This window comes from Coenobita brevimanus, chromosome 106 (assembly GCF_032717465.1).
Source record: "Coenobita brevimanus isolate Jiangsu-jjx chromosome 106, ASM3271746v2, whole genome shotgun sequence".
Classification (NCBI taxonomy): domain Eukaryota; kingdom Metazoa; phylum Arthropoda; class Malacostraca; order Decapoda; family Coenobitidae; genus Coenobita; species Coenobita brevimanus.
In genome coordinates, this window is record NC_137059.1 from 3,296,947 (window position 1) to 3,320,935 (window position 23,989).

At 39.3% G+C, this 23,989-nt stretch overlaps 1 protein-coding gene across 4 annotated transcripts in view; it reads left to right on the top strand.

Annotated features, from left to right (window-relative positions):
- LOC145416516 (uncharacterized) overlaps window positions 1-22,569 on the top strand; it is a 66,484-nt gene extending 43,915 nt beyond the window's left edge. For 2 of the 4 annotated variants that reach the window (XM_080285472.1, XM_080285471.1), the window contains exons 5-6: window positions 15,511-15,582; window positions 18,037-22,569. In XM_080285472.1, coding sequence (XP_080141598.1) covers window positions 15,511-15,582; window positions 18,037-18,563 — 599 coding nt within the window. In that variant the 3' untranslated portion in view covers window positions 18,564-22,569. Of the gene's footprint in view, window positions 1-15,510; window positions 15,583-16,569; window positions 17,781-18,036 lie in introns of those variants that run through there. The other 2 variants (XM_080285473.1, XM_080285474.1) reach the window with 2 other exon arrangements.
- The last annotated feature ends 1,420 nt before the right edge of the window (window positions 22,570-23,989 follow it).

Below are 23,989 nucleotides of genomic sequence, written 5' to 3' on the forward strand. Positions count from 1 at the left end.
TGAGATGGTAGTACAATAATTGTCATCTTCCTAACTTTGGGTCTAGCAGTTTCCCATATGCTTGTACTCTGTACAAGATGTTTGACTTCCTTCCCATGCATTAGCTCTTACACTGTTTCACTCATCACTCCAGCTTCCTTTCTCAGCTCTGTCTATATGCTGCTGTTCTTAATCTCTTCACTCATTAATTTCCCCAACATACTTCCCTTCTGTTCCTTACTTCTTTGTGTATAGCCAGACATCTTAACCATAGAGGGGGTGGCTACAAACAGATAGCCATTATGTCACCAGAGCTGTCTTTCCTCCATCTAACAGTACCCTCCTTCATAGCCTGTACCTCACAACCAGATTTCTCCTAATACTTTGCAGCCCTTGTTTCTCCTCACAGCTGCCTTTCATACCACTTTCATGTACTACATCATGCACAAACTTAACCCGTTAACTGCTCATGGTGTTTTTTTGGAGGTGTCCGTGGTGTGCAGACATAGGGGTAAAAATGAAATTTCCCAAAGGCCAAATTATGTCTCAGGAATTGAGAGAACACATGCCAAAGTATATAGTAACAAAATATTAGCTCAATATTTACCTTGGTAAAGCCATCGATAAACATCGAAGTGGAAAGTATGGTTTTCTTTTTCGGTTTCTGTTTCGATTTCGGTTTTGAAGGCTTAGACATGCTTGCATGGATCGGTCTTGGTCACCATGGCACTATTGAAATTCACCTGCGCAGCCAGGGCTGTATTGAGCAGTCGCACTCAGAACAGCCCAGGCTGTATAGACAAGTTAACTGGTTAAGGGAAAACTTTGGACTAGTATCCAAAGATCATGTTACAGTTGGCAAGCAGCACTGCATCGTCTTTAGATCTGAAATACTGTACTGTCCTATAGTTTCACTCAGTATGTCAGTCTTGTTTTGACCCCTCTTTTTGCCCCATATATTTCTGCATTGAGCATCTCTAGTGACCTCACATGGTCTTTTCAATATTCATACTAAACCACATGCTTCAACATCCATCCATCCTCAACAAATACTTCACAAGTATCATAAAATATTTATAGCATTGAAGTTTTTCATCACTACACACTATAAACATATATATCCTTCTGTGACTCTTCTTTATTCACTTTTTATGTTTAGTTTCTACAGTAATAAGTCCTCCAGATTTTGCCCTGTCCAGCAATGTAACTTTTATCTATACTGGACATCTTCAACCATTTTGAAGCCACCCTGTACATCACTTACAAAGCTCCATCCATTCCTAAAGTTACTCTACATCATTTACAAGATTTACAAGACTCTGGTGTCAGTTTTACTCTCCTAATCACTATTCATCATGACCACCATCCTTCTAACACTTGCTTCTGCTAAAGAATAAGTGGATAGTGTTCACAGTGTTGAAAAAATATATATATATATATTTAATGGTAGAGAACTTAATTTTGCATTGGTGGCCATGCGACTATGGGATTATTTGAATCTTTCAGTAGTAATTGGAGTGTTTCTGTCGTGTAAAATGCTGCCAGTGGATTAGGTTGGAAAGCATTTGACAGAGTGGATAGACAAAGAATGTGGAAAATATTAAGAATATATGGAGTAAATGAGAAGCTGTTGAATGGCATGTAGAGTATGTATGAGGGTCCTAAGGCTGCAGTGTGTGTGGATAGTGAGCTGAGTGAATTTTTCTCTGAATGTTGGATTGAAACCAATTTGTCATGTCTCCATGGTTGTTCAGTGTGTACAGTATATAGATGGGGTTATAAAAGAGATACAAGGTAGGGCAGTGGATGTTGGAGCAGCCCTAATAAGAGAGGGGAGCATTTGGAAACTTCATGTTCTGTTGTTTGCAGAAGATACTGTATTTTTAATCTATCTATCTATCTATTGCCAGACGCCTCAATCCCGTTTGGGGTGGCCACAAACAAATCGCCTCCAAGTCGCCCTGTCCCCCACCATTTCACTCCCCTGCTCCCAACTCACACACCCCTCTCTCATATACCTCTCCATCCCATCTCTCCATCTCATCCTCGGCTTCCCCCTCCCTCTTTCCCCCTCCACCTCACTCACATACACTCTCTTCGTCAGTCTTTGACCCTCCATCCTCTCCACATGGCCAAACCACCTCAGTGTGTTCCTCTTAACGCCTCCTATCACATCCACATCAACACCACAACGCTCCTTTATATCCTCATTCGTCAGCCTGTCTCTCCATGTGACTCCACAGGCTCCTCTTAAACCACTAAAGATCTGAGAATGAATATCTGATCTACACAACCTCTTCCCTTCCTAAAGCCTCCCTGTTCTTCTCCAACTATTTTCTCTGTTCTTTCTCTAACTCTGTCAATAAGTTTCCTACCATATACTTTTCCTATTATACTAAGAAGACAAATGCCCCTATGATTACCACACACTTCCTTTTCCCCTTTTCCTTTGTACAAGGGAATAATTATACCTGACTTCCAATCCTCCGGGACTCTGTATTTTTAAGTGAAGACAAAAGGGAGCTGCAAGGCTTGGTGAATGAGTTTGGGAGAATGTGTAAGAAATGGAATCTAAAGGTGAATGTGAATGTAGGGAAGAGTAAAGTTATTGTCTTTGAGAGAAATTAAGTCACTGAATGCACAGTGAGGAAGAAATGGAAAATGTGAGTGCTTTTAAGTACATGGGTAGTGTGATGAGTAAGGATGGAAGTTTGGAAGATGGAGTGCTTGAAAGGTTGCTGGTTCCTTGAAAGCAGTGATAAGAAATAGGGAAATGAGCATGAAAGTAAAAAAGTAGGTGCATGATAGTATTGTGATACTAATTCTTAACTTGTGGAAATGAAACTTGGGCCTTGTTGGAAGGACACAAATCAAGGGTGAGAGCAGTGGAAATGAGTTATTTGAGAGGAGCATGTGGAGTTACATGGAGAGACAGACTGGCAAATGAGGGAGTGAAGGAGCATTGTGGTTTAGACGTGGATGTGATAGAGAGCATTTGGAGAAATATATCTTCATTCTTTCCTCTTCCTTCTGCCTGTGGGTGACTCTACACTGGGTGACAAGCCAAATGGTTTCCTGTACACCAGGAAACCATTTACTATGCTGGGTGGTAACCATATAACCAAATTTTTGCTTCTGTTGCTTTAGTTGGTAATAAAGGTGCTCCAGTCGGATTGAGCCGATGAAGATTTATGTCCAAGTTGTGGTTGGGGTTTATTGCTCACGTAATGCCACTCAGGGATGAGTGAGGCTGGTCACTCTCATCTTAAATGCCAGGACCAACTTTCCTATCCCCGGACTCCTGTGCTCCTCTTGGAGCAACGTAGGATTAGATGGTGGATGGATGGATGATGGTTTGGCCATATGGAGGGGATGGAGAGTGAAAGGCTAATGAGGAGAGTGTATGCGAGTGAGGTGGAGGGGGGGAGAGGAAGGGGGAGGCTGAGGATGAGATGAAGGGATGGAGTAGAGAGGTATATGAGTGGGGGGGGGGGGAGGTGAGCTGGGAGGAGGACAGCAAAATGGTGGGGGACAGGGCAACATGGAGGCCATTTGTGTGTGGCCACACCATAAGGGATTAATGCATCTGGCAATAGATAGATAGGATTGAGTTGGTTGCCTGCCCTTAAACTATATGTTGTTGACTTGGGTAATGTAATTCTGGCTGCCATACCCAAAAGGCTAGTCTGTTACCATTTGTCCTTTAGAGAGACTGCAAATAGCTGTGGGATAGTCATGCAGTTGATTAAATTGGAAAGGCAGTGTAAACTATGTGAATTGCATCTCCATACAGACATCTTGTTTCAGTCCTCGTCAGTACTTTACTTCTTCTGCGTCCATATCTTACTTGTTGTCACATTTATATACAGTATCCAGCTGTTGTCTTGGCCTTCCATGCTGCCTTTCACTTTCAAAATTATTTATACCATTTTCATCACCTTGTTTATATCAATGCTGTGTATGACCTTACTATCTGAACACCCTTTTTACCCTCCAGCCTTACTCATTCTGCATCTTCAAAAATATAGTACTGTAATTTTTGTATTTTAATTATTTCCTAAATAGTTTTGTTTCCTCAGACCCAGACGTTAATGTGGGCACTAGCACATCTTTATGCAGCCCACTTGCATCTTCCATTTTCAGACCTCAGTCTTATATCTGCACTGGTCACCTTTATTTGAGACACTTTGTCTATTGCTGTTCTATTTTTTAGCCTCTTACTTATCTTTTCCGTGATTTCGCAGAGGTATTGTAAATTCTTTCACCAGTTTGTCCTCCCACCAACACATCACACTCCTAGCCACCAGCTCTTTCAATTAATTCAAATCAGATCGTTTTTACATGCACTAGACTGTACATACCCTAGACTTACCAGCCTTTGTCTCTATCAGTGTCTTTTTTTTCATTATTATTATTTTTTTTTTTAGAACGGAGGAAGGAAAAAACAAATGAATAAAAAAAAATAATAATCCATACACCAGATTACTGGTGTCCCCTGTTCATAAAATATCTGTAACAGTTAGACCTGAACAGCTGTGGGTTGAAGTTTGGAGAGAAACAACTCTGGGGAAGCGAGTTCAAGAGAGATGCAGTTTGGGGAATGAAAGAATTCTGATAGGCAGAAGTTCTGCAATATGGCTGTGTGACATTCCAGTCATGAGCACTACCAGATGCCCGTGTAGCATGAGTGAAGGCATGGAGAGGTGGCACCATGGACGCAACTTTGTCTGAAGCCATAAAAATATCTGTAAAATAATTGAAGGGAGGCAACATTCCTTCTTACTTGTAGGGGAAGTAGTTTATTTGTAATGACAGGGTTGTTATTAATTCTAACAGCTTTGTTCTGAATTTTGTCTAGTTGTCTTATTGCAACCTCTCCACATCCATTCCACAAGGGTGAGCAATATTCAAGCTGAGAGCACACATGACTCCTATAAATTATAGCTAACTGCACATCAATGAAGAAGTTACAGACTCTGTACAATAATCCAAGTTTCTTTGAGGCGGTTTTAGCAAGTGATCTAACATGAGAGGTCCAGCTGAGGGCATTGTTAAGTGAGGCACCAAGAATTTCAATACTTTTGGGGATGGGAATATTAGTAGCACTGAAGGTAAATATATGAATCTGGCAATGTCTCTTAGTAATCTGTATATATTTAGTTTTACTAGCATTAAATGAGACAAGGTTGTTTTGTCCCCATTCACTGATTGTAAATAGGTCTTGATTTATGGAGATGGCTGTACTGAGTTGAGAGGTAGAGATATTACACTTTGTAAATGGGTGTCTGAGTGTGAATGAACTATGTAGTGTTGAGTCATCTGCATATGAGTGGATGGGATTGGGGGTGACAGAAAAGAGATCATTACTATGGACCAGGAACAGGGTTGGCACCATGACTGATCCCTGCGGCACGCCAGCATTAATTGAATGGAAATTGGATTATACATCATCTACTTTTACTCTTATTTTCCTGTCACTGAGATACGAGGAAGTCAAAGGATTAGTTCTTCTGTCATCTCATTTCTTTCTTGTATCCACACCAACCACTTTTCTTCTGCCATGGCTTTCTCAGTATCCACATCCCAACAAGCTTTTCTTTTCTTGCTTGTGAACACCTTTGCTGTGATTCAGAGCTCTAACATTTGTAAGAAAACACTTCCTTTATGAATTCCACAATTTTGCATGTATTATCTCCTTTCTTTATTGTCATACTTGTGACACTATACCATGTTGACACCCTCAACTTTCCTATACTAAATATTCTTACATCCATCTTCACATAAATCAGTGATACCCTTCGTTATTGAACACTGTACCCCTTTGTTGTACGTCATCAGATTTGGTTAAATATCCATTGTTTTTCTTTCATTATTTCCCATTTATCATTTCTGAGATTAATACTTTGTTCTTCATTGGCCTGACATGTGATTACTGTATAGTGTTCATCCCATTTCCTCCCTCATGAATACTCACTTCATGTCACATTCATATGTACTGTATATTTTTTGCATCTTTTAAGTTTCTCAGTTCCAGGGAAATTTGAATTTATTTATTTCCCAAGTTTTTCCTTGCCCATTTCTTTCACATACTGTACGTCTCTCTTTCTTGGCCTGGTAATTCCATCACCATAACTAATTTTATGTACCTAAACCTTAAAGATATAGCCATGAAGGGTTGTGTTGCTGTGTGGAATATTGAGAGGCATAAATAGGACTTGAAAATGAATGATACGGCTGAGTGCGAGTGTTCATAGAAGGAATGGATGAGTAAACTGAGGAGATGAATGAGTGATTTTTCATTGGGTTAATTCGTGGTGCACCTTTGTGAATATGAAAGAGTGAAGTTGGTTTTGATGATAGCACATGCACCTTGCAATAACTAAAGTGCTGTTATGTAAGTGCCAGGTTTGGGAATGATCAGAGTACAGTAAGTGACAGGTTTGGGAATGATCAAAGTACAGTTTGACTAAATGCCAGAGAACTGAAGGTGTAACCATCATTTAATGACTTTCATTCTTGTGAGGTGTTGTCAAGTTACTGAGAGACACTTACAAAGCTGGGGTAGGGCAAGAGATAGGCTGATGAGTTGATGGTAGCTGTTGATGGGTTAATGTGCAAGTTGAGGGTAGGTCAGATGGAGGGCGGTGGATTAGGGGGAATTTATAGCTACTTATGTGAGGTCAGGCCAGATGGAGGATGGTGAATTTATAGGAATTTGAATTTGCATGGAATATAGAAATGTGTGGTATGTGTGGGTCAGTGGGTGGTTTGAGGACAGTACAAGTAGAGGATGATGGAGTGCAAGGAAAGGAGATGCATGTGCCGTTACATAGTTAACCCTTCAGTATAAGGATGTCTGTTACTCTGCTTCTTCTTGCTGCTTCTGGTCTGTTGTATTCAGCTTAGGTGAGCACCCTCATAAGGAAAGGTGAGATACAATATACTGTACCCCACATGTACCCCTTCACTAGGAAAGATCTTTCCAAAGCTTAGCACAATTGTCTGTAGTTATGATATCAAGAGTGAAATAGCAGACATATTTTTGTGCCGAATAGGTTAACATAGTAACCTTTCATCAACTAGCTGATACAGGTACAGACATAAAAATAATACTGTATATCCACACATAAATCGCTTGCCACAAACTTATTAGTGGCTTTATTCCTCTAACTGGGTGGATGAAGATGTTACAAGTACTGAGAGACTGACTAGGAATGTGTGAGTGAGGTTGAGGGGGAGTGGGAAACTGAGCATGAGATGGAGTGAAGAGTTATGTATGAGTGAAGGTCATGTGAGTTGACGAGAGTGCAGCTTGATATTGGAGGACAGAGTGACATGGAGGCAGGTCATTAGTGGCCGCCCTTTTCAGGATCAAAACACATTGCTGTAGAGAATGATAGATTTATAGAACTGTGTGATCATAAAGTGTACTACATTTCATAGTACATCTAGTAGCAAATGAGTGAAGGTGAACATACTGTACCTTATTGTACTCTACCTGACTTCTTGGAGTTCATAAATTACTGTCAGTAGTTGGAGGCTTGCCATAGGACAAATTTCCCCAAGAGCAAAAACCTCCTCAAAACAAGCACAATTTTAAAGTTATAATAGGATCTAACTAGGCTGTGTTGCAGACATAACCCAGCCCTCGTCTTAAATATAGTACTGTACTGTACAGTGTAGTTAATGAAGTAGGTGTACATGTTTCAGTATGTGAAGCTGTACCGTGTACAGAGTAACACTTAATATTACACTGAATAGCATTTATTGAGCTGAGACAAAAGATAGGTCTGCTCGAGGAATCAGTCGACTATCTCAACACTGTAGATTTCTTAAAATAAATCATGAGGTCTAACCATGCCAGTTAAATTTTTGTTTAGACTAATGTTGCTTACTTGAACCATTTCCTGTGATGACATCTATTTTCTACCACCAAATGATTTGATTTATTATAAAGAGGACCGTTTGTACTGAAGGTTTTGAAACGAATGCCTTGTCTTCTAAGTCGAGTAAGATAATCTGGAGGTAGCAGTATTGAAATATAAAAGAAGTCTGTATGAAATGTCTCACCAGAGCCAAATAATATTGTCTGGAGATGGCAATAATAAAATATGAAGGATGTCACCGTATTCAAGGGGTTAAACAATTATGGTACTTTATGAGTGACAGTGCTAAGTCTTGCTTGTTCCTTCTCTGTTTCTGGGGTATGGTAAGCATGAACTGGAGACAAAATTTGGTGAATATGAGAAGGAGGGGTACTGTGAATGTAGGTGAAAAGGCTGAAGAATTTGCAAAAACAAGTGAAAGAGAAGTGGTTGAAAAAATAACTGAAAGGAGTATATAAGACTGAAGTAAGTAGACCATGTACTGTATTGTATGTACTTGAAAGTTGAGTAAGTGAACTGAGTGTGAAAAGAGTGGCAACGTAGTATTGAAATTGTATACGATAGGTGATTTTGTCAGTGCTTTTTGTACGTGTTAGTAAAAATTGAAGATCTGATTCTGAAGTGAGAATGAGACTGTGTAGGATGGTGGTGTAAATTATTATTTGTACAAAAGCTTGAACAGTGGTACATTCATACAGTACGTAGTATAAATCTTTGACTGCAGTTTTACCAGTGGCTAAGGCATCATAAGTGTTAACATTGCAGTTCCAGGAAGATTTTGGAGTTTGCTTAGTATAATATTTTGTTTAGATAAGGTACTACAGTAACAAGCGTTCATCATTTTAAGTTGAATGTAATCCAGTGTGTGTGGTTGTAAAGTGGTAGCATTACAGTTATGGAGAGCACAGCAAAAGATTCCAAAGCCCATCCATGCTTATTTTCTTCTTACCCTTCAGACTCCATGCATCATGTATTTATATTAAAGAAAAAAATGCAAACTCTTCCCTTCCAAAGACAGTTGAACAAAAAGTATATACAACAAGACTTGTGATGTTTCAGGGACGTGGTCCAAAATATCACATAATTCCAAAGAAGTTGAACTGAAATAATGTACAGTAAGACCTTATTTCATGTTAGGGATGTTCCAGAATATCACACATGTCCAAAGAAAGTGTGGCAAAAACAAAGTACTGTATAGAACAGTAAGACATCATTGTGTGCAAGGGATTTTGCAACTTTTACTGGTACACTAGTATAATTTAGGGGCAATGGTTAAATCAGCATAAGTAGGAATTAGCCTTTATAAGCTGATTTTCTTGTAGGTTACTGTGAACTTAATTTCAATAACAGGCAGCATATAGGAAAAACTTAAGATTTGTTCTTATCACTGTGTCTTCCACCATTGGGCTGCCTTCCTTCCAGCTTATAGCGCTCTTTCATCATGTCACTGTCCTCTGCCATCAAACTGTCCTCTCTTCAGCTCACTCCACCCTCATTCATATAACTATTCATCTCATCCATGGTCTCCCCGAGTCCACCTCATTTCACATACTTTCTCCAGGTCAAATTCTTATATTCTGTCCACATGGCCAGTAGTCATCTCAGCTCTTTTCAGCACCTCTACATCATCACCAAATTGCATCCAAACTTCCTCATTTGTGTGTCAGTCTCTCTGCATAACTGCATTTACTTCACTCAGGTCACTGCTTTTCACTCTTGTCATTCTTGTCATGGGTCCTTCCAGCATAGTCCAAGTCTCACATCCATGAAGTGGAGATAACAAAGCTGTCATGCAAAGATAAGAATGCTCTCCTCCCTGTTTTTTGTCATTGCCCTCAGTGTACCAGCAGCCCTATTTCCCAGCTGTACCCTTTGTAGCACTTAATTATTTAATCCCCTGTCCTTGCTTATCATACTACCTAAATACAGTTGTTTGAAAACATTCAGGTTCTTCCCTTTCTGACCATTTTGCCCCACTGTCCAGTCTTTAACTACATTCCTTTCAAAGACCAAGACTTACTCTTTGGTTTGGTGCATTTTTTTTTTTTTTTTTTTTTTTTTCCCCAATGTCCAGACTCATTTCACAGGTTTTATAACTCCCACTCACCTTCATTTAATACATTGTCATCAGCAATCAATAGTACATGCAGTTTCTATGTGGAGGTAATGTAAGAATATGTTCTGGAAAGAGGTAAAAAGAGTTAGACAGGGTATCAAAGAAGTTAGTCAGGGAGTGAAAGATAAAAATGGTGGATTACTAGTGGAGAAGGGAGAAAAAGTGAGCAGATGGAGAGGACATGTTAAGGAATTGTTGAACATAGAAATTGAAAGTAATGCGAGTGTAAGTGGCTGGGGAATGGCTGGGAGACAGAGGGATGTGAGAAGAGTGGAAGAAATCAGTAGGATGGAAGTTGTGGAAGCAATGAAGAAAGTCAAAATGGGGAAAGCCCCAGGAATTGAGGGAGTGTGTGGTGAAATGCTGAAGCATGGGAGAGAGAAAGAGTAGTAGAATGGATGTGGAAGATGTGCAGATTGGCCGGGGGGAAAGGTAGAGTCCCAGAGGATTGGAAGTCAGGTATAATTATTCCCCTGTACAAAGGAAAAGGGGGGAAAAGAAGTGTGTGGTAATCATAGGGGTATTTGTCTTTTTAGTGTAATAGGAAAAGTATATGGTAGGATACTTACTGACAGAGTTAGGGAAATAGGAATTAGTTGGAGAAGAACAGGGATGTTTTAGGGTGGGAAGAGGTTGTGTAGATTGAAGTTGTTGAATCCCGTGAAGAGTATGTATGAGGGTCCTAAGGCAGCAGTGCATGTGGCATGTGGATAGTGAACTGAGTGAATTTTTCTGTTTGAAGGTTGGATTGAAACAGGGATGTGTCATGGCTCCATGGTTGTTCAGTCTGTATATGGATGGGGTTATGAAAGAGATACAAGGTAGGGCAATGGATGTTGGAGCAGCCCTAATAAGAGAGGGCAGTGTTTGGAAACTCCCTGTACTGTTTTTTTAGAGGATACTCTGTTAAGTGAAAACGAAGGGGCGCTGCAAGGCTTGGTGGATGAGTTTGGGAGAGTGTGTAAGAAACTGAAAATTTGAAGGTGAGTTTAGAGAAGAGTAAAGTTATGGTCTTTGAGAGAAATGAAGTCAGTGAATGTACAATGAAGTTGGATGAGGAGGAAATGGAAATGTGAGTGCATTAAAGTACTTGGGTCATGTGATGAATAAGGATGGAAGTTTAGAGGGTGAAGTGCTTGAAAGGGTACAGCAAAGAAGAAAGGTTATTGGTTCCTTGAAAGCAGTGATAAGAAACATGGAAATGAGCATGGAATTGAAAAAGTTACTGCATGACAGTACAGTATTGTGATGCCAACTCTAACGTCCGGAAGTGAAGCGTGGACCTTGTTGGAGGGACAGAAGAGTGAGACCAGTGGAAATGAGTTATTTGAGGGGAGCATGTGAAGTCACATGGAGACACAGACTGACAAATGAGGAAGTGAAGGAGCATTGTGGTGTGGATGTGGATGTGATAGGAAGCATTAAGAGAAGCACATTGAGGTGGTTTGGCCATGTGGAGAGGATGGAGAGCAAGAGACTGATGAGGAGAGTGTATGTGAGTGAGGTGGAGGGGGAGAGAGGGAGGGGGAGGCCAATGATGAGATGGAGGGATGGAATGGAGAGGTATGTGAGAGGGGGGGGTGTGAGCTGGGAGCTGGGCAGTGAAATGGTGGGTGACAGGACGACATGGAGGTGATTTGTTTGTGGCCACCTTTTATGGGATTGAGGCTTTCTGGCAGTAGATAGATAGATAGTTTCTATGCCCTGCCCTCCCTCACTAGGAGATGCCTACATCCACTGTCCTATCTGCTTTGTGTTTCTTTTATAGCACTGTCAGTATTTAAAAATGGTGGAGACAGCACATCCTGGTTTCAGTCCAACAGTCAAATTTAAGAAGTCAGTCAGTTCATTTTCTAAATGCACTGCTGACAGTGCTCCCTCATACATGCTGTAGCAGCATTCAACAAATTCTCATCTGCTGCATATATTCTCAGCATGTTACACATTCCCTGTATGTCTACTCAGTCATAGGCTTTCTTCAGAGTCATAAAGACAGCACATGGCTTCAGTACATCACACCCTTCCATCATACTGATCCCTTCTTCCATTCTTGCCTGTTGTCTCTCAACCATTCCCTATCTGTTTAAACTAGCACTGCTTTTGCTCACTGCATTGAGCAGCTTATTAATATGCACTCTTGGTCTGATCAACTGCTTTTTTCCAAATGCATTCTGCTATTTTTATGTCACCTCCTCGGTGCATCTTCCATCACTCTTTTGTACTTTCATGACCTTCTGCCAAAATAATTTCTTATACTACTTATATTTTATGCTCAGGTTTCTTCCAAATCCCTCATTCCCCCCTCCCTCTCTTTGTTTTTTTCTTTTTTCTTGTCCCAAATCAACCTAATGAATATTCATAGGACTTCAGGCAACACATAGTGCTACAGTGAATCACTTAAGTACTGTACTGTAGGTTATCCAAAATAATACACAGTGCTATCATTAAGATTCAGAGCTCCTGTTTTGTATTTTCAGCACAAACTATATCCAACTGAGTTGGTTAAGAGCAGCTTGAAGAACTTGGTGCTCTATATTTGCTTTCCACCCACATTGCTCAGTTTTTGTCACACTAGAGCTCAAAACTTTAGAATTGTAATGTAGAGATCATTTTAAGGATACAGCAGTTGTCATACTTTCATTTGAGGTGAGGGTGGAGTTTTGTTTTGGCAAAGCAATCTCAGTCAGCTGGTGGAAGAATGATTATTTATTTTTCGCTCCAGATTATTGTTAAACTAGATTTACTGAGCTTGAGGAATGTAAAAGAAATTCAGTTATCGTCCTCTGATTATTGAGTGAGCTGTACCTTTACCCCTTTTCTTTCCTCCTCCCCACCGTTCCTACTCACTTTGCAATAAGTACTTCTTCCCTTTTGCTGTTTGTCTCTTGCTTTTGCCTTATGTCCATCCTACTCTTCTCCCATTCTTTCATATATCTTGTATACCTGTGGATCAGATTATTCCAGAAGGTATTGGCTATTACCATTCCAGCACAGGATATCCATCAGGGCATTACCATTCCCATCCACGTCAGTGGGTTCACCCTACTGGCCAACCACCCCATCAGTTCAAGCATTCCCATCTCTAGCTACCTTTCACATCCCCAGTCAGAAGTCCACTCACAACCTTCAGACTTCTAAGCAAGCTTTTACATCTTCCAGGGCATTTCCATTCCCATCCACATCAATGGGTTTACCCCACTGGCTAACTACCCCATCTGTTCAAGCATTCTCATCTCTAGCCACCATTCACATCCCCAATCAGAAGTCCACTCACAACCTTCAGACTTCTAAGGAAGCTTTTACATCTTCCAGAGCTCTGCTTATACTGTACTGTACTTGCATGGTCCTTGATTGGAGCAGATGCACACATAATTGTCAATACTGTACTTGCATTCCTATCAGCATTCCTGTTTTCATTAACTATACAGTCCTTGATCCAGCTGATCCCCTTATCCATGTGTATTTACAACTCAAATAGCACCTGCTCCTTGAACTCGTGTTGTATATATAAATAACACCAACCCCCTAAACTTGAGTGAAATGACTTGCCTTTTGTAATGATTACACCAGTACAGTATGTATGATAAAGGGCCATCAATTGCTAGACATTCTCATCATCATCATCACCATCCAATCCTATGTCGCCCCATGAGGAGCGTAGGAGCCCGGGGCTAGGCAAGTTGGTCCTGACATTTAAGATGAGAGTGACCAGCCTCTCATCCTGCATGGCATTACGTGAATAATAAACCCCAACCACCACTTGGAGTGCCTTAATTAGTAGTTAGGGTTTGGGAACTACATTTGGATGTACAAGAAGTAGCCAGAATTGGCATAACATATAGTATTGATTCATAGGGTGTGGTAGTCAGTTTTTTTTGGGATTCAGTATTGGTACTGAAATAATATAAGAATGTGTGACACATTGATAGGAATGCTGTATATGAGACAAGTCAGAATTACGGATATAGGAGTGGACAGATGATGATTATATCAGATCTGATGCATGCAGATTATTCTGTGTCTTTATAGGAGTGGCTGGAATCTGTGTAGCTTAATTCTGGATTTGCCATTGTTTGTGGTAGCAATCTGAAAGTCAGTGTAGATACATTTATCCCTGGCTTAATTATGAAATTACATTGCTGGAAAGCATAATACTAAGCAAAGATATTAGTGGTTCATTGGGAATGCATTGCTGGCAGTACAAAGATTGTTCCTTTGGGGAATCAACCTTACTAAATCAATTACTAAATTTCATAACTACCTAAAATAACACATGCAGCTGCTGGAAGCTGTTGTAGATATTTATCAGTTGTAAAACTTAAAAAGACACTTAAGGTAAAATGACAATAGAGTCTTGCTTTTAATTGCAGAAGAACCACTATTTTATGCATGTGTTACCTTCATATTTTCATTCCAATTCAAAAAATATTATCATATTTTTGCCACTGAGTTATAGTGAGGAAGTGAGTAAAGCAGTAGAGTATATTGGTGAGAGAGGAGGAAGAGGAGTGTTTAAGAGAGAGAGAGAGATATGTGATGATAAAAGTATCCTAAAGGCATTGTTGTTACAGCCATCCCCAGTTTGAGAGTTCTCAAAAAGAGGCAAGGTAGAGATGATGATGATGGTGATGATTTTGGTGCTGATGTTAAAGGGAATTTAGTTATCAGTAGCTGAAAATGAATGCTAAAATGTATGAACCACTGAAGCAAAATAATGATATGAAAGACACTGAATAAGTTTAATGATCATGCTGAAAGGCATTGGTTACAAGCAGATTGATATTGGATATGGTTGTGAAGAGCAAATGTGAGTGAGTCTGAGAGCAAAAGAGGCAAGAAAGACTAAGATGGTGGTCGATGCTTATGGTAGATGAATGTGTAAATCAGTGAAGTACATTGATTAAGGGAGCAGAAAAGCTGATAAGGTTTGGAAGTAGATAATTTATGGAGACATGCATTATGGGTTGCAGCCCCCCCCCCAACCCCCCCCTTTTTTTTTTTTTTTAAATAGCTCAACAGTCGATTCAATTACCACTTTCAAAGGCATTATGAAGTGTCTTAGCTTCTTGTATGCAGTAAATTTTGTTTGTACAAAATTGCATTTTTCTTAATACGCAGTACCAAACTAATACGTCTTCTATTCTTGTAGTCAGAGTGTCTTACTGGAATATCTGAAGCCAAATTGAAAATATCATTAGATGGTGTCATGAGCCATTTAGTAGACAGGTTTTACTGTACAACTACTGGGTTGCTTTGGCTGTCAAGTTGTAATGGGGGGAGAAGAACACTTGCAGGTAAGGGTACATGAGAGCTTGGAGTTAATTTATTGTTTTATGTAAACATTTTTTACTTTTTACTAATCATCCATCAACATTTTTTACAGCTTGTGATAGCTCGGATATCAGTTTAAGAAACGGAGGCTGAAGCTGAAGTTGCACTGCAGTGGTTAGAGTGGTAGCATTTAAGCATATATAAGTGACAAGTGTTATTCCACAGCACAGTATATGTTTTTCTCTCTTATTTTAACAGGAGTGTTGCCTCCCGCTAGTCAAGCAGGGTGGAGAGGGAGCCATACGGAACCCAGTGACACCTCAGCTCAAGGTAGGCAATGGAAAAGTCTTTCTTGTTTCCATTCCAGGTCTCAGGTTTTGTCTTCCTTACATGCATTAGGTACATCGGAAAGTTATTCACCCTCATTAGGGTTTGAACAGTCAGTGGACTCTTAGTTATCAGCATTTGAACCTGAGGTCTGGAAAGCTTTCTATTAAGCAAAATGCATTGTGGAAGGATTGCATTTGGTATGCTTTGTGTGGTGTGCTGTAGCGTGCATTTAAGTCTTAATGTAGATAGTACAAGCAAGTAAAATTAGTATTGCTTCTCCACTTACTAATGAATGAATGGTGTGATGTGTGATCTGCAATACTGTACTTTCTAATAATCCCTAACATCAAATCCAAATGCTTGAAGTCCAGAAGCAAAATGTTATATGGCTCAAATGGTTTTAAATACTGTAGGTATGTTGGGTAATATGTACAGCTGTGATTTTGATTATCTGTCAAATGTTTGTATGAAAAACCATATCTCTGTAAAAAGGAAGTCTCTTCTGCCCAGTTTACATCGGCATTGTAAATAAAATATGTTTACAGTATACGAAATACCTCTATACCATGACACTAACTTGCTTACATTCACTAATACATATGCATGGACACCAGTGCATATACAAGCAAAATAAGTAAAGTAGCTACAGAAACCTTCTTATTGGAATTATGGATTGTGTATCTCCTGGGAAGGTTACATAAAGGGTTCAGTGTATCACCATTTGCATTGTTTCTCCAGCTTCTTCAGAGGATGGTTTTTGCACTCGTTTGTGATGTGGTAATTGTGGAACTTGTCATGAAATTTTATTGAATACAGTATCATGTCGTACTGCTCCAAGGCGGACACAACCAACACAGACAGTATCAAAAGTCTTGTGAATCCTGCTGAAAATCTCTTTAATTGAAGCTCAGAGGGAAGCCTAGAGTTAGGGTATCATGAATGATGCCATGTGTCCTGGCTGATGGTCCTTTCTCTTCTCTTTTGCAGTTGAAAGTTGCAAAAGAAACGCGTGTCCCCTATGCAACTGCACGTTGGACTCTGTGTGGGCGCTGAAGGACCATCTAGCCAGGAGACATGATATGAAAGTGCACAAGTGCGTCTTTTGTGGGGCCAAGTTCCGCGAGGTAGAACAAATGGCTGTACATATGAGCAAGAGACATGGGGAGAAATTGGCTGCTGGGGAAGCTAGGGGATTATCAGGGGCAGTAGGGCCACCCTAATCATTGCTGACCCTCACTTCAGTCATCTCAGCATGACTATTAAGAAGTATCCGAGCAAGCCTGCAGCAGTGCACATGATTTGTCACCGCTGCTGTTGTCTTCCATGAAGGCCATCGTCCCATTTGTACATTCCTTTAGAAATATGCAAGCGTCCTGTGTTAACAAGTGATGCCAATGCAAACTTGAAGAGTCTACCAAGGTGCAGGTAGTTTGGATTTTGCTACTGGAAAACGGCCAGTGACGAAGGCTTCTTTCTCTTCTTTCAGGTCACAGCAACAAACCTGCATGCTACATCTGTGGGAAGATGATATCTAATTTGCAAAATCTATATAAACACATAAGGACAATTCATCAGCGTCAGGTATCTCGCTGTGATTATTGTGGTTCAGTGTTCCGTAATGCTGAATCGGCTCGAAAGCACGTGCTCAAGATGCACAGAAATGATCTCAGTCATGGTCGTGGGCTCTCCATGCTAGAGCCAGTGGTCAGTAGCAATTGGACTCTAACCAACTCTTTGTCTGCAAATACCACAAGCACCATCACCACAACCAACATCACTACCACCACCACCTCCACCACCACCACCATCTCCTCCGCGTCAGTCATAGAACAACTGGAACAGCATTCCATCAAGATTGAGGACTTTACTTAGTAGGCGCTATACAATTATTTGCTTGGTATCTTCATGCTTGTGCTTAGTGAACTCGTCCAAAACTTTAGTTCCAATCACTTGTTACCATTTGTATGTTTTTTAGAATAAATACTGTATATGTAAATAGAAATTTATATGAATGTTGACCATTGTGATGTCTTATCTTGAGTGTCAGGTTATGCCTAGGAAATGGATCATGTACTACTAATACCAGAAAATTAATGGATCTTACCTGAATAGCAGTTAGTCAGCTTACTCTCCTGTTAGCTGCCAGTGTGATATGTTTGTAGTATGATGATTAGACCCATTAAAGGTGAGAAGAGCCACTTTGGTTTAAATTTTCCTTCGTATATTGTAGTAGCATTGTGCATCTGTGCATGCAGTACTGATAAGAAGCAATTGGAATGAAACAAAACATTAAATCAGGATGACTCACATTTGCAGTTACTTGGAATTACTTTCTTGTAGTTTGCTTGCCATTTGTTTTTCCATATGATTCAGTTAAACTTGATATTGTTTAGTTGAGCGTGACTTATCAGTTTGTAGTAGTCTTTTTAAGTGTTGGTTTTTAATTACTTTCAGGTGGTCATCCTGTATTTAATGAATTGTTGTGCGGTGACGGTGGGTACGGGGGGAAGAAGGCAGTGCCCACACCTTGTCCTGTGTGCGGCAAAGTGCTCTCCAACGCATACAATATGCGTGTACATCTGGAGACTCATCAGAACATCGCATACAAGTGTATCATCTGTGGCATCATTACACGTACACGAGACACCATGAGAAAGCATCTCTCCAATGTACACAAGCTGCGTAATGTGGAACTGAAGAATTCCTTCAAGAAAATAACTGGCAAGCAACAAACAAGCACTAGTACTGCTGATACCACAACTCTAACTACAGCAACTACTGCCACCACACCAACCAAAACAACCACCACAAAATTAGCTTCCTCTCCCTCAGAACTAAAGCACTCGTGGGTGTCCAGTCCTGTATATGAGTCTGATACTGCCCATTCATCTTTTTTATCAATGGATACCCTCGGAGCCCTCAATTTGGCAAAGGGCAATAATTTAGCTTCCATTGTGAACAAACTAAGTCAGAAGCAGTAAATGTAATCGAGACCTCACAGCAGGATGAGCAATAGTTGCGGGAGTGTTGGGCCGCCTTGTACCAGTAACCCAAAGATAAACATCCAAGATGAATACTTGGAATTAGTCAGGCTTTTCGTTATCAAAATATCACATTTGCTAGTCCAATTTGAAGTCATTCATGGGAAGATTTCTATTGTGGTACCTTTGGTTTTATAACAGTATTCATACATTATTGGAAACAAGACCGAAAAATAATACTGTAATTTTATGCACCAGCTTAAACAGAGCAAATACCTTTATGTGCATTAACCTTCAATGGCCAGTTTTATTATGTGATAGTTGTCTTCCTTGATTGTTACCATTTTTTTCCTGTTATAGTCAAGTATTTACCAAGATTAATGCCAAATGAATGTTAAGTCCTAAGTCAAGTGCTCTTTACGTCACTCATAGAAGGTGCTATTTGGTTTCCTTAGTTGCTTAGCTTAGTTTAATGATTTTTAGTTATAAGTGTTGTGATTTTTTTGTAGAATTTTTGCTACTCTTCTTTACAACATTGAGCCAGTGCCTTTGTTTTTAATGTTAATATTAGCGGCAACTTCAGAGCATTAATATTTTTATGTATTTTCTTTTATACATAATATATATATACCGGTAAATATATATATATAAACCAGTTGCAGTTATAAGTTTTACAAAGCTAATACATGGGCAAACATGCTAAATTTTGCCAGTGTAAGTCTTCTGGATTAGAATAACAGGTAGAAAATATTGCTTTAAGCCTTGATTGGCCTGACAGTACTTTTATGAAACCCTTCTGTCAGCAGATGCATTATTTAGTTTGTTCTTGCTCCCCAAGACTATTTTACTCAACTCTGAAAGGACTTTCACAGGTGAAGGGGTTAATGAGGGCTGTACCTAACCATCTCCAGTTTGAAGAGTCTGTGTTAAGTTGAATAAAATTATGTGACAGTAGCAAGAAGAAACCAGTGAAAATGCCCTTGTTGTGAAGGGGTCAGTGCTGTGCACATTTAGCTTTCAAAATTATGTAAATTCCTCAGAAAGCAAAGCAGTTCTATAATTTACCAATCATTCCTTACAAATACAACCAGCTCTTCAGACACAAAACATCACTACCATTCATCATGATTGTGTTGATGGCATATCATAGTTACAAGAAATTATATATAAATTTCACAAGACAGGGTGTATCAAGAGTCTGTATGCATGTAGACTATAAATGATCTGTTGCATACAAGGTTTGGCTGCATTTAATTTCTCACTTCTCATTATTCTCATTACCTTCATTAGTTTGTGGCACACATTCCGGCTGTACAACAGCTCTTCAGTATTACATATGTTTACTTTACAGACTTTTGGTACCTCTTGTACATTGTAATTACAAGAACTATGTAAATAAGCTATTTACAGTACAGTACCATACCAAGAAATTAGGGAAAACATTATTTTTATATCTTAACCATCAAGCCCCCTTTAGCTTTTATAGTCATGGTATATACAGTTGCACAAGGAAGAATTAAGTCATGGAAATCCCCTTCCTCTCCCTTTCCCTGCCTTCCCTCCCCCCTCCCCATTCTCTCTCTCTCTCTCTCTCTCTCTTTCTCTCTCAATGATTTTTACCAGTCAGTATATGAACAGTAATGTAAAATATTGATAAAGTTTAAATGTTGGTTGTTTCTCATTACCACTGCTGCAAACGTCAGAATGGTAAACAAGGAAAGAAATGTGACTGTCATCAGTTGAAGCACAAACTGCAAGCAAGGGAAGGTGGTCAGAAATTATGTGATCCTTATGTGGATTGTTACAGTTCCAAAATTATTCACAAACCACTGGGGGTTCTGTCTATTTTTGAGAAATAGTTTGAGGAAAATGCATTAGAAATCAGTACGTAACAGTATTACTTTAGTTTAGCCTTCTTTCTCTCTAATGAGTGTTTTCTACACGTCACAAACCTTGAGAATTACCAGGAAAACATTATGCTCTATATATATACATTTTATAGGTATGTACTTATTAAGATTCCCATTTAATATTGTTTTGATACGTTGGTGACCGAGTAGCTAACCAGAGGATGTTACATATGGCTCACTGTGTACAGATGAGTCTGCCTTAGTGATGTGTGCCGAGTGTTTGTATATACATAAGTTTTAGTCTGTAAGTTTCCATCTTTTAGTTCAGGTAGATATAAACTGAGATTACTTGTTTTATGAAAGCAATATTGAGTTGTATACAAGAGTTTTTTAATTTTATGATGGAAGTCAGATGTTGAATATATCTGCATATACTCGTTATAACAGTTGAGTTGATTGTTGATATAAACTAATGAAAGCTAGTCAGGTAAAATGTAACCTACTTAATAGTACTGAATTTGCACTTTCACTTTTTGTTTTTAAAATGAACGAGAAGGGGTAGTGGGGATTAAAAGAAGTAAGCAAAGGGGTTTTAAGTATTTTGTTTCACAGTTGAAGGATAAATTCAAACTGGTCTAAGTAAGAGGGATTATAACAATGATTTCTACACTGCTGTACCAGTATATTTTTCATTGCTTCAGTGAAAAGATTTTAAAGTAAAGTTAGTGCCTTAAAACCTACAATGTGCATTTAACCGTGCCTTAAAAACAAGTTTTTATATAAGTATTTTATTGAATAGGATATCTTCTTTTCTTTATATATTGTATATATATTGATTTTTGCCATATCCCGTAGCTGTGTAGCACAGTATGGTACAGTATCTGAGTCACTGTGTATATGACTGCATTAATATTTTACTTTAAAGGTATTATAATTTGTGATAACCAGAATTGAAAGTTGAGGATATTATGCAATACTGTCCCTGTCCACTTAATCTCATAGCACACACTGATGTCTCCTGTTAAGGCTGAGAGTTTGCTCAAATCATAAGGGTGGATTCTGTTAATCAAAAGCAGTTCACTTAGGTCTACCCATAGTGACTTCACCAAAGTGGACATCACATCATGCAGTTTATATGTTGTTACTCAGACTAATAGACCATACTAGGGTGGGCAGGTCTGTGTAATACTTTGAAACTTCACTTTTCTGAACCAGTCAGGGATGAAGTTTATCAGAGGGGGAAAAAAACAAAAGTCTTTTACCCAACTTCTGCCAAGGTGTATTTTCGTTACCTAGAGTTATACAGTTGTCAAGCTAAGGACTTCCCAATATTTATTTATATGAGACATTTAGCAGGTATGGTACTATAGATATTCAGCTTAATCCTGCATCATCCTTGAACATGCCTGGGGTTTCATTTACTCAGGACTTATCTTGGAAAGATCATATTACATCTCTTGTAAAATCTGCTTCCAAGAGATTGGGTGTGCTAAGCCGACTCCATTCTTTCTTTACCCCTGCACAATTGTTGACTCTATACAGGGGTTTTATCTGCCCCTGTGTGGAGTACAACTCTCATGTGTACGGAGGCTCCCCACACACAGCTCTTCTCAATAGGGTGTAGTCAAAGGCTTTTCATCTCATTAACTCTCCTCCTCTTACTGACTTCCTTCAACCTCTGTCGTTTTGCCGCACTGTTGCATCTTTATCTCTTTTCTATTGCTACTTTAATGGTCACTGCTCCTCTGAACTGTCTGCATGCATTCCTCCACCTCTACGACGGGCGCGTAGCACCCGTCTAGCAGGGGGAGGCTCAATCGGTAGAGAGGTGGCTTGCGGTCCTACCGGACCCAGGTTCAAATCCCCGCTGGTGCAGGGAACAGTTTAAGGATTTGAATTTCATTACGGCAGAGTTTACCTATCTACCAGAAGACCCGCCGACATGTCGTAAAAATACCCCCCGCTAATACCAATACACCAGTCCTGTATGAGACAGCCCTAGCATGTATTCAATATGGACGGTGGGTGTTAGCGCCGAAGTGGTGACATGTAGAGGTGTACGATATGTAGGAGGACTACTGGGCCTTGGGAGCAGGCTGAGAAGCCTATGCCCAGAGTCGAGCACATTAAAAAAAAAAAAAAAAAAAAAAAAAAAATCCCTTTTCTGTCCAACTCTCTAATGCAAGAGTTAACCATTACTCCCAGTCCTTCATTTATGCAACAGGTCAACTCTGGAACTGTCTCCCTCTGTCTGTATTTCCTGCTGCCTATGATCTCCAGTCTTTCAAACGCAGTGTGTCCAGGCATCTCGAAATGAATGGATCTTGAATTTGGCTCTCTCTTGTATTTTGTTTTTCTCTTGAAGGGAACTCTTATTGCGGGCTCATGGCCTTTGGTTCCTTCTTCCTCGCATTAAAAAATAAAAAATAAAAATGAAAACTAAGTGAAGATTTGTCAAAATACCCCAAAGTCTTTTTCCAGCTGGGGTATATGAATAGGTAATTCTGTTTGCCTTTAATGTAATTTTTTCTTTACAGTAGCTGAATAGATTCAGTTGGAACTCTGATAAACATTTTATTTTGATGAAAATATTTTGGAATAACTATAGTGTAGCATTTAATTTAGTGATTCTGTAAGAAGTATCCCAGTTGAAGAATAATTTTTCAACCCAGTTTAACAGGTTCCAGTTAATGAAGTTTCACTGTATTATCCTATCTTTGTGCCATATTATTAATATTGTAATTTATTATTACACAACTTTAGTATTATTAGACATGTACTACCAATTCTGGGCATAGGTTTGGTAAGATGCAGATATAATATTCTGGATACACTAGTCGACTGAGGCCAGTACTATAATGATCCGTAACCAGCAGACATATCGCAGTCACCTATTGCTTAGGCTCCAATAAATTATAGTGCCACCAGTTGCATGATGTTTCTCATGCAGATGTAGGAGGTGGAAGTCATAAGCTTTTAATGAGTTGTGGATTATATGCACATAGAATTACTTTGTGACGACAGCTAATGATAGAGGCACTTAAAGAAACCATTAGGTTTACAGTTTTTACTGTTTAATCCAAGTCAGTATTCAATTTGCTCCTTACCTTAAGTGTTTTTCCTTGTGTCAGTTTCTTATTACATTCCTCTACTATTCTAATTGTTCTCTTCCCTTTTTCTCATATATGGTAGTGTCTTTTATTCATTCCTTACTCTGCATTTTCTTTACACCATTCTGTGTATTTGAATTTTTTACCTTGGAAAACATATGGAAGAGAACTGCCATCTTGATAGTTAAGCTACCAATAACTTCGTAGGTGAATGTGAGAGTATGTTGGTTAAGTAATGTTGATGATCATGATACCTAGTGCCTTGATATATGGTACCTGAAGTACAATATTGTTGCCATATCACCCTGCCTCTGTAGCAGTGTTCCTCAACCACTGGCAGCCAGATGGGTTACCTCAGTTTGCCGCTAAACATAGCAAAGTTTAGTGGTTGAGGTTCACTTCTTTCAAATGTATTGGTATGTAGTTTTTACATAGTCTGTTTTGTGTGTTGAGATGTAGTGAGTAT